Source organism: Pundamilia nyererei, unplaced genomic scaffold, assembly GCF_000239375.1.
Source record: "Pundamilia nyererei isolate P.nyererei 1_Seehausen unplaced genomic scaffold, PunNye1.0 scaffold00511, whole genome shotgun sequence".
NCBI classification, from domain to species: domain Eukaryota; kingdom Metazoa; phylum Chordata; class Actinopteri; order Cichliformes; family Cichlidae; genus Pundamilia; species Pundamilia nyererei.
Window position 1 is genome coordinate 110,911 of NW_005187912.1, and position 11,707 is coordinate 122,617.

Consider the following 11,707-nt stretch of genomic DNA (forward strand, 5'->3'; position numbering starts at 1 on the left):
TTCCCAAAGACCTACTAGCTCAACAATTTAAATCTCCTGCCATGATGTGCACTGTCTTAAAAAAAATTAAGGTGGTCATACCAAATATTGACTTTCAAGCTGTTTCATAATGGCCAAACTTTGCATTTGTGTTTGCACATGCTCCACTATACTGCTCCTATTTCCAATTTCCCATGCAAAACATAAAGAAAAGTTATTTTGAATGACCAAAAATAGTAAAGAAAGCAATAACAGGTCCCCTTTAATAGTGTATTTTGGGTTATTTTTGTTTGGGTTATGACCAAGAAGAAGCAGTTGGCAGCGTTTTCAAGCAAGCACTGATTTGGTGAAGTTTGAAAAGTGTGATATTTATCCTAAAGTGTGATTCAATTTGGACTACAAATAAAATGTTTAGAGACCTTTACATCACATGTTGGTGGAAGAGGTTTTTCTGTCAGGGCCAACAATGTGCTCAATATGCCAAGAAAACAGGAACTTGTGATTTTTAAACATCACAAGTTCCTGAACCTTGAGATTTTCAGTATAAACACAAATAAAACAGAAAGGCAGCAAAACGGTGCAGTATAATTGGTGTAATAATTTCAGCACGTAATGCAACATGTAATGCTCCTGCAGTAACCTTGATGAAAACATTTTAAATTTTAAACCAAATGCACTTGAGATGTTTCGGAATCATCAAATCTATGCTTACTGAGCTAACAGCCTGTGTATCTGCTGCACTCAAAGGCAACAAAGTCTGCATTCCTATCCTGTTAATCATAGCCATCTGCAGTTATTAACCATAAAAAATGTAAAGAAAAACAAAACATTTTGTAAAGATATTGATTTGTTTTCCAACATCTTTGTTGTGGTATTGTCATATATATTAAATCCTCAGTGACACAGGCCTAGACGCCAAGCGGTGACATCGGGTTAGCTATGCTGAAGTGTGCATTTTGACTGAAAGCTGCTTTTTTGAGGTTGGTAATGTCAAAATGGTTACATGGAGATATACAGTGCAGCACTAAAAACTTCCTTGCGATTGCTTCAGTCAAAAGCAGAGTTCCTCAGTCATGCTGAATTGTCTGTTAACATTCGCCAACTACTCAAAAAGCAAAGTGAAACTGTCAAAACTGCGATGCAAATTTGAAATGGAGACCTTTGGCCCTTAAAGTAAAAACTGTGCACTTTAAACTGAGTCGGTTTCAGCAGTAAGTCACTTTTACTTTGAAGGCAGTTCCAGCTTCACACTATTAAGTTTCACAACATCCTGGCGAGTGAATGGCAAGTCTTTGCAGATGAGTCAGCATCTCCGGGCAACGATTTACCTGGTGGTGGCCACCAACCACAAGCAACCATTCACCAATGGCTCAACGAATCCACATTTGTCCCTCACGACTAGAGGTTGCGGGGATTACTGATTGATCTTCAGGTCTGTGTTACTGAGCCCTAACTTTGTGCAGTGCCATATGAGACAACAGTTTGCTTCATCTTTAAAATGTATGAGCACACTTAAAGGAACCTCACACATTTTCCCATATTTTCCCAGTTTTGGAGATACTAGCTGCCTTTCTCTTGAATTCAGTGGAACTACACAGCATTCATCTTGTGGTGTTCAAAGCACCAATAATGTGGATATTTTTAAAAAACTGCAATTGTGTCTCCTTCTACAAATCATGACCCAGAAGCCTGTTTTGTTTTGCTTTGTTCGTGCCAAGCTACACCTGCTGAACATAGTTTCCATGTGGCACATTGAAAGACAGGGCCTGAATTTGGTAGAGAGGAAATAGTTCTAGATGGTGGATTTTAAAAAAATATGATGTGCTCATTTTTTCTGGAATGACGTACTGCTGCTATGTCTGCCACTTTAAACACCACATTGTCACTTAGTGCAATTTTAGGAGAAGGCAGCTGATGTATAAAAAACTGGGCATCTCACATCAAAACAGTTCAGATGGATATTTAGCGCTACAAGCCAGGAAAAATATGCCTCTTTAAATTTCTAAGGTTTGAAGCTGTAATCATGGCTTAAATATCTTTTGATATCAGTTTAAATTCATTCATTCAGGTTACATTTAATGTGTACTGTGCTGTGCCGGATGAAACATTACTCCATGTATACCCAAAAAGTTTGTCCTCCTCCCTTCGCTCTCTGCCAAAATCTTGATGTGCTGCCTCCTTGACACCAGCGTGGCCTTTCCTCCAGCCATAACACACTCCTAGTGTCTGAGCCCAGTTGCCCCAGTGAGGCAAGTCCTGCCAAGTCCTTTCAGGCGCTAGTCTTTGGAGTCCGACAGCACATGTGTCTCTGTCCGTCTGTCCAAAGACTTTTTCCACTTTAGGAATGTTGTCCCTGCCTGTTACAGAAGCACAAAGAGTCTTGTCTTTGTCCATATCCATCAAGATCATATTTTCTCTCTCTCCCCTCTGCGAGTCCACTTTTGTTTCCATGTTCGCTGTGTATCCACACTGTTGCCCTTCAGCTCAGCAGGGCTGCACTGCTGCTGCACAGTCCGCCGTAACACAGAGCTGCAAGTAAACCAGAAGCCGTTACAGCAGGAAAAAGAAACTGCTGCCTCACTGTTTTTGTCTATCTGTCAATTTATCTGTCAGTCATCCCACAACAGCAGTAGAGTAGAGCAGGAGTGCAGGAAAGCGGCTACAGCCAAAGTAGTAGACAAGAAGAGGGGGGAGGGGGGTCTCAGTGGTCTCTAAAACCAGTACAAATCCTTGCTCTTATCCTGTGCTGGCAGACCTGAGAGAAAAGGAGAGAAAAGCAGGAAAAGAAAAGACAGAGAAGGAAAAGAAGGTAGATTAGAAAACGAGGCGCAAATGCCCTGTTGATAAAAGCAGAAGGAACTGCCCGAGGCAGAGGGGGATGAAAGCGCGACAGCAACAGAAAAGAAAGTTGACAGCTGGTGTTAAGGTGCTGATTGACAGCCAGTTTGTTGGTTTAAACCACTTGTGTAAGTTGATCTCAGGCAGGGAAACAGAACGTTATTTCATTCTGCTTTTCACAGTATGTTACTAAAGCTGTTTCCCCCCAATTAGATATTGAGAGATACACAGAAAGAGAAGGTTATAATGAATGCTAGAGCAGCCTCATTTATTAATTAGTTTTCTAAATGAGTGCGCTTTTTGACAAATCAAGTTCAACATCTGCACAAACAAGCAGCAAAGGTTTAGCATGTCAATATAGACAGCAGAAAATCCATTTAAAAGACTGATATCAGTGTCAATATGAATGTCACTTACTGGTTTTCACGGGTGGTTTTCATCGACTCGAAGTCAAAGTGTAAGCTCACATCTTAAGCTCAATTGATTGATTTTGTTTCAATTACTTCAGTCCCATAACAAGTTAACCTTGCATCTCATTACACAGTTTTCCCGAGCCTTTCATTCTTCTCAAACAGTATTTAAAAGAAAAAAATCCAGTAACCGACACTTCACAGATATGTCTGTTCTCGGTGTCTTTCACCAATACTAATTACCAATGAGAACGAATCCAATGAGAAGAATGCGACGCAGCATTTAAATCAATCCAGTCTGCAATTTGTATTAAGACTGTTCTGTTCTAACCTCACAACAACAAATCAACATAAAACAATTATTCTTCTGTGTTTGCTTTGAATCTCTTAGTGTGGGAAAACATTTTTATCTCAATTTCCAATTAAAGGTCGTGCTCTTTCTGAGATCTTTGATATCCGAGGAGTTCTCAGTCCTATTATTACTCAGTACTAGAGTAGTTTTGGATGATTTACACAAGCAGATTAAGCCAACTTTCTTTTAGGATTTCTTTTGGATATCCACACTCATTCCTAAAACTAGGAAGAACTTTCAAAAATCAAGTGTTTAGCAGTATTAAACCTGAGCTTTTGGCTCATATACTGACAAAAATATGTATGACAGTAAATAAAGAAAAACATAACAGGTCTCTCTTTATTTAAGCTAACATTTTAAGTAAACAATGACCAGCCGACATGCAATTTGAGGGCCTCATCACAACTCACCAAAATACTTGCCATCGACCCCTGAGGCAAAGCAAGCAGACTAAACCTTATCCACTGCAGGATTCTGCCATTAATTCGTTTTTCTTCTCTAACCATTCATGAAGTTTGCATTGTTTCATAACAAAAGCTTAGAGAGCATTAATAGAGAAAGCATAATACATCTTAATCTGAAAGCTGAGGCCTTAAATAGGATTCAAATAACTTTAGCTATCTAAAAATGTTAAATTTTGCATGTTAAAAGATTATTTTTAACTTACGCGATGACAAGAAGATATCCAAAAATTAAATTGAGGGGCTTTTTATTGCAAAATTTACCTTCCAGTGCTTGGTTTGGAACTATTTTACAAAGAAAGCGGTTCTACTCAAACAAAAATATTTTAGATTTTTGATTAAACTTGGTTGTTGAATTGCTGGGCCTCTCTTCCCCAAGCACAAAGCTCATCATTGTTTTATCACTGTTTTACTAAAAATAGGCTGCTGACTAAAAAGCTGGTGTAAAAGTCATTTTGTCATAACTGTGCAGAATGTGTGTGCTGCAGTTCAGCCTTTTGTTAGTTCTATTTGTTTAGTGCATATGACAGTTGTTGCAATTCTGATGAGGAGAGATCCTCCTGTTCATCATCCAGCTGTTTCTTCTTTTTTCTGTCTATTTTAGCTCAAGTGCCCACTTGAGTTGAATTTTCTGTTACCTGAAGGACAGAAGATGCAGTTTTCTATGCAGATCCTAAAATAAATCGACTTCAAAATTGGCAGTACCTGTGTCCATGTTCAGTCCAATCTCTGTTCCTGCCCCCGTGAAGGCACCGCTCCAGGTCGACCCCGTCCCCGATTCCCCTTTACCCCCGAGGTCACAGGGAGAGCCACTGGGCCCCGGTACCGAGCTGCCGGACGTCAGGCGGTGGTGCGACCTCACTGACGGCACCAGCAGCGAGCCGTAGCGTGGGTCGAACGCTGTGCCGTACATCTCGTGAACACCTGGACGTGGGTAAGCTGAGCTCTGGGTGCTTATAGCACCTCCTAGCGAGTAAGGGTGATGGTGGTGATGGTGGTGGTGGTGGGATGGGTGCCAGGCATCGGGGCTGGGCTGGTGGAGGTGGCTGTGCAGGGAGGCAGAGGAGTAAGGGTCACCTGGAAAGGAGAGCTCTGTGTGGGGAGCCGACAGAGCGCTGCCCAGTGTGGAGGAGACTGACGGCTGGTAGGAACTGTTCCAGAAAGACGGAGGGAAACTTCTCTGGCTCATAGGAAAGGATCCATCTGTGAAGATAGAAATGCACATTAATGAAGGAAACTCATTTCATAAGTATGACACACCTACTTATTTAGACTTTTAAAAAGTATGTAGCTTGTGGTTGAAGGTTCATTCTTGACTGTTGTTTTGAAACAAGGATAATTTTTTTAGCGTCATAATTTATGGTATGCGTATTGAATTTATCGCAACTTATTGATCATCTTTTTAAGGCAAAAAAGCATAAAATACAGTCTTTTCAGCTCCTTTAATGTGAATTTTGCTGCTTTTCTTTCTTTAATATCACTGCAAGTGGAATCAGTTAGTTTTTTTAGACAGTTTAAAAATGTAATTTGAAGCTGTGTCCTTGGCAATGTGGTATTTGTGATGGTCATTTCTCACATTTTTCTGATATTTTATGTACAAGATAATCAATGACTGCAAAATAGTCGATGCAATTTTAAAGCAAGCGCTGCTGAGTAATAATAATAATAATAATTATGAGGCTTGAGGATAGTAAGTTTTGTTACAAAATGGTACGACAATTTAAATTCCTTCCTCACTCACAATCGGTCATTTTTTTGCTAATAAAACTTACATAAAGGTGCTGGATTTAAAAAGTGTTTGCTAAACGGGAAGAAAGGAAAAGCAACTCAATTCAGCATAGATTTCAAAAATAATAAAGGAATGAATCCTTTTATGTCGGCTTTTATCATCCCTTTATGTTAACACAGCTAAAACTGAATATTAATGGGGATAGCAATTCAGTTTCTTTTAATTCTTTAGCTGATGGAAAGAATCACCGGTTAACGTGACCCTAAAAAGGATTTCACTTCAGCGAAACCTGTGATAGATGTAATGTCATTAAAAGCGATATACAAAAAAATAAATGAGAAAATTCCTGGCAAATACTTTTAATTGTGCACTGAATTTATATCTTTGGATAAATATGTAGCTCTCACCATCTTTAATCTGACCCTGTAAAGGTATTCCTGTTGTTGCATATATTTAAATCACTCCAAATCAGATAACTGGCAGCAACACAATGTGGATTTCTTAACATATTGTCATATGTTTTTGTTATCATCTCTTTTTCGTTGCCATAGTTTACACAATAAAAAATACAAATTCAGACATGAGTGCTCAGGTGTAGTTGAGTTATTTCATTCTCATATTTCCTTTGGGACTAAAATTCACTGAATTATTTTAGTATTTTTTATCTGCATTGTCTCCTTTCTCTTATTTTGTTGGGGACGTTGCACTTGGGCACCAATTATGGCAACCCCCCCCCCCCCCGCCTTGGATTTATTACTTCCTGAGAATTCTATCCTAAACCAATTAGATCAGGCGTGGGTTGATCATCAGTTTGCTTTGTGTTTTTGTGCTCTCTGGTCCAATTCCAATCCGGCCCCTTCACACTCCCGCTCCGTCACAAGTGTAACTCCACGAAGAGTCACACTTGTGGCTGCTGAAGGATCGCTTAATTAATGGATATGGTAGAATCGTAGCGGCAACCTCTGGGATGTTCTCGCCTTTCTCAGCTCAAAACAGGAACTTGCAATCAGCATCTGGAGTGTCTGGATGTATTAAGATCGGGTCCATTACTTATTGGAAAATACAACTGCTCCGTTTCAATTTCATTTCCTTCACAGAGTGTGGTTAGTAAGCCTGCACTGGTGCAGCTTTGGCTTTGGTGGGTTTATAACCCACTTCCACTCAAGGCTAATTGGTTTGGAATAGCACTTAATGTAGGGGACCGTCCACGCAAAGGCGCAAAGGGACTGAAAGCATGCAGGGAGGGGGGTGTAGCTGCCAGATTGTAATTGGGCCTCTGACTCTGATGAAGTCACGGTAGTGTTGAAGCAGGATTATTCCACTGAATTTTCCTCGGAAAATGCAAAGTCAAGGCTCAATTAAAAACTTTTTCCCCCCTTAGAAGGACACAACATATAATTATGTTGAGCATGATGGGGTTTTTTTAATAAAAAATGATTCTATTTATGTGATTTTACTGTAATAGTCAGTAAAACTTCTGTTTTCATTTTAAGATATTTGCACAATGGACCATTATCACACTTGTGGTGCATATGAAACACGTCTCTCCCTCTAAATAATCTGAAAGCTGTTTCAGAGGTGTTTCTTTATAGACTAAATTCTTCTTTTTATTCACAAGAACAGGCTGAATTACGCCTACTTATTGAATACCTACTTATCGTACTATTTGTATTTATCATATGTATGTTTCCTATATTTAATAGATACAATCAGTTATTTTACTTGTAATTTTCTACCACTAAAGTTAAATAGCAGCTTTCATCATTGTTAGTGATGGTTCACATCAAAAGGTGGCATTAAAATCAATCCTACAATTTTAAAGACATACACACTTTTTGGGGACATACATGACACACAACTTTCCATTATCCTTTCTATACACATGGACAATTCCTAAAAAAACACTATAAAAAGTTGGCATTACACATTTAAAAATATCACACCAGTGCATGTAAATAGATGCCTGGGGCATAATTGATTCTACTCAATCACTTTAATATTTAAAGACAATGAAAAGCAGCATAAAACTCCACTAAAAGAAATAAGTGGCAAATATGCAGGAATATTTAAGTATCACCAGTGGAAAAGGGCCACAACGCTGAGTCCGCCAATGTCAACATCAGAAAAAAGATCACACACCACACAACCTGAGAATATTAAGGCATTTCATGAGTAGAAATGTGAAATGTTGAGAAATGTTGCCTACAATTCTCAAAATACTGACAAAATAATCCACTAATACACACATATGTGTGTGTATGTATACATACATATATACAAAAAGAAATACTACACACCTCTTACGGCCTTGTGGCTGCTCGATGCGGGGTATGCACTCGTCTGGCTGAGAGCTCGGCTGAAGTGTTCATCCACCACCGCACTGATATCGCCCTGGAAGTAAGTGAAGAGGACACAGCGGGAACTCAGGTACTCGGCACCGGGCGGCAGCTCCTTGTCCTCCTCTTTGATCGCCGGGGGGCCAAGCCGGCTGCCGCTGTCCTGGTGGTCTTGCATTTTGGAATACAAAGCCAACTTCTAAAAAGGACACAGATATATTTATATGATTGTAATAAAACAATATATTCATGCTTCTGATGCATATATAATGTTTTGTATTGACATGACATTTGACATCAAAAATATATTTCTATAAGGACACAGCAGGTTTTAGAGGAAGATAAAGGAACCCAGTTAGCATCTGCTTGTCTGAGACTGCATTGTCTTAAACTTTATAATAACTTACAAATTTGGCATTAATTTTGAAATTTAAAAAATAAAGTTTTTTGCAGTGTTTGGTCATTTAAAAAAAACAAAAACCAGCTAATACTTCCAGGTATGAATGAATAAACTGGAACATGCTGATATTATCAACATGTGAAGTAAAGTGGTCGTTTTAAAATATAATAATGTATTAAATGTGTGCATAGTAACTGATAATTACAAATAAATAAATAAAAATATATAAATAATAGTGTTAAAACAATATGTAAACGACTTAAGTAACATCAGGGCATCATATGATTGTTGGGTTTTTCTCTGTATCTATGAAGCGCCTTGAGGCGACTTTTGTTGTGATTTGGTGCTATATAAATAAAATTGAATTGAATTGAATATATAATTACTGTGTTATATGATAAATTCAGTTTAAATGACTAAACAAAATAAAGGATTAGAATTTGCTGTCTAGCAAGCACTGAAAATCTAGACTATAATAATGTGGTGTAGCTGGAACAGGCTCATCCCCAGGCTGTTTAGACCAGACAAAGTGAGTTGTAGCACTATGCGAAATATGTGTAGATGTTGACTGAGAGTAAAAAAGAAGCTCTTTAACAGGTCTAGAAAAGCCTGTTTAAAACTAGTCACTCTCTAACTTATGACCCTTGCAGGCTTCAGAGGTCCCACTGACAGAAGCAAATATAATATGAAAAGTTTTGTTAGTAGAAGAAGGACATTTAAGCTGAAAAAAATCTGAGATATACTTTCAAAAAGTGACAATATTACTTTAAACTTACTGATGTTACTTTAACAACTGCACTTAAAGATAAAACCCGAGTAGCAAATAATGTCTGTTGCAGTTTGAATAGCACACATAAAAATATTTTAAAGCAAGAAAATAAATACATTAATAAATAAATAAATACATTTTAAAACAAGTAAAGAGATAGAAGATTGTAAAGCAAATAAGTCTTCATTAAATATTTTTTATTATTATTTTATTTTAGTTGTACTTTTGACCACGTTAAATTAGAATGTTTATCTAATACTGCAATTGACTCTATACCACATATATAACCTATGAGGTAACTTAACAGTGACATAAATGCAAACAACATAAACTGTTGACGCAAAATTGAGTTTGAAACTTCTCTACACTTTACGTTTTGTGTAGCGAGTTTGAACCTTGCAGCAGGTAGCGCAGTGATACAGTCATTTTTATAAGATCCTAAGCGGTGATTAACTGTCTGTTTAACACATTTTTAAACGCGCGCTGTTTTTAAAGAGTGCTTTTAAGGGCTGTAAGTTTAGGATGTGCGCTTTAATGGCCTTTATCTTTTGGATTTATGCGTAATAAAGTTTTATTGACTTTAAATAAAGTTTCTGCATGTGGCTTGCAGCCTAAAGTGAAGACATAAGTCTTATAAAACACTTTATGTCTGTGTGTTCCGTACCTGGTGGTGATAGGGGCTGTAGGAGCTGAAATAAGGCTGAGGACCAAACACTTGGTACATCACATCCAGGCAGCTCATGGCGAAGAAATCACGGATAAGAACCAAGCTTCATTGATAGAGCGTGTATGGTCGGACGGAGCTGAAACAGTAATCCAGGAAGTGGTGGAAAACGGCACACTCTCAGACTCTCTCCGCTGAGCCGCTCTGCGCTCTTTACGCACTGGACTCACACTGAAGGGAACCCCTACAGCTTCCAACCCTCCTCCTCCTCCTCCCGCCACACACCCATTCTGACACCTCCTTCCTACCAATCCGAGCACAGAGCTCCGCCTCCGCCTTAATGGGCTTCTAATTACCGAAAACCAAAGGACACCGCTGAAGCGTGGAGCTCAGGCGTCTGCTGGAAAAAATGAAAAAATCTTCACTTATACTTTTGATAATTATACTATTATACTGTGCTCTATGAAAACTCTGTAATCATAGTCGTGGAAATTTTTTACAAAACTCCTTCCTTCATTATTTCCAATTAAGTGACTTTATTCAAGAATTGCTGCAGTGATTCACATGAACATTAATACAAAACATATAAAAGTTCATTGTTGACCTTGAAAATGATGCTGCGACAAAATACTGTCAAATGTCTATTTAGTTACTTTATTTAAAATTATTATGAAATTAATTTTGTAAATATTTCACTTGTCATGACAAACTCATGTCTGTAAGGAACGTTTTACATGGTAGTTAAAAAAATGATGACTTTATTCTAAAATTTCTGGATTTGTCTGCATTGTTGGGAGTGTTGGGTGTAAATGCCTTCAAATAATTTAAAATAGAGTCAAGTATTAGCATATTGGTCCAAATTAACTACACTGGCAGCCACATCATTAAAGAAAGGTGACATTAACATCCTGAACCTAGATCGGTCAGAGGTCACTTCCTGTTAATAGGTCATTCTTCCTCCCTACCATCATTAAGTGGTGCTCAAGTCTAATCTAAGTCTTAAGGGAACTCTCATTAATATTTTACCATACAAAACCGCTTTGAGACGACTGATGTTTCAACATAGTGCCATATAAATGCCATTTATTTGAATTGATCTGTCTCATTTTACAGTGCCGCTGCCGCATGCCTTCTGCTGAAAACCTTGGGACATGACATTCTTTTGTTTACATATGGATATGTTGAAGTGAGACTTTAAAACGCAGGATCCAAAGGACCTGCTGTAACTCTGCCATACACCACAGGATGACCTCAGAGGTCCCGTGTCCCGATGGGCTGACACTTTACGGAGACATGTGGCTTTTAATGCTGTGTTTGAGCGGTGTATTTTTACCCAGACACTGGGGGTGGGGCTGTGGGGAACCTATGTGGCACCAGGTTACCTGGTAACTTGTCTTTATTCTTATTTTCATTATTAACAATAATAATATGCTAATCAATAATCAACACCATATCAAGTTGTAAGTTTTGGTTTTATTTAGTTTTTTCTCTTAAACATGGGAAATTAGGTTTCTGCTTTTGTACGTTGGATAATAAGTACCATGATTTTTGAAAATGATATTTCCCAAAATTAAAAATTTGTGTAATACCCAGTGATACTGGGTTAAACAAAGACTATGCTGACAAGTCGGTTATGTTAACTTCCATCAGTAAGACTTTATGGTGAGTATGATGGTGCAGAGCTGCTGTCATTGCTCCCAGCTGAAGTTTTCCTCGTGGTTGAAGTCACAGTTGAGAATGTAACAACTGCTGCTTCCTGCTAATTGAAT

At 38.3% G+C, this 11,707-nt stretch overlaps 1 protein-coding gene across 2 annotated transcripts; it reads right to left on the bottom strand.

Moving 5' to 3' along the window:
* Nucleotides 1-1,090: 1,090 nt before the first annotated feature.
* Nucleotides 1,091-10,155, bottom strand: vgll2a (vestigial-like family member 2a). Of its 2 annotated transcripts, none has more exons than XM_005754134.1 (4): nt 9,939-10,155; nt 8,067-8,304; nt 4,746-5,243; nt 1,091-2,508 (listed from the first exon to the last, which is right to left on the bottom strand). In XM_005754134.1, the coding sequence occupies exons 1-4, from the start codon at nt 10,014-10,016 to the stop codon at nt 2,459-2,461; spliced, it is 864 nt and encodes a 287-aa protein (XP_005754191.1). In that variant the 5' UTR covers nt 10,017-10,155; the 3' UTR covers nt 1,091-2,458. The 2 variants fall into 2 exon arrangements, with proteins under 2 accessions (XP_005754191.1, XP_013763218.1); XM_013907764.1 differs by having other exon boundaries at nt 1,091-2,734.
* Between the last annotated feature and the right edge of the window lie 1,552 nt (nt 10,156-11,707).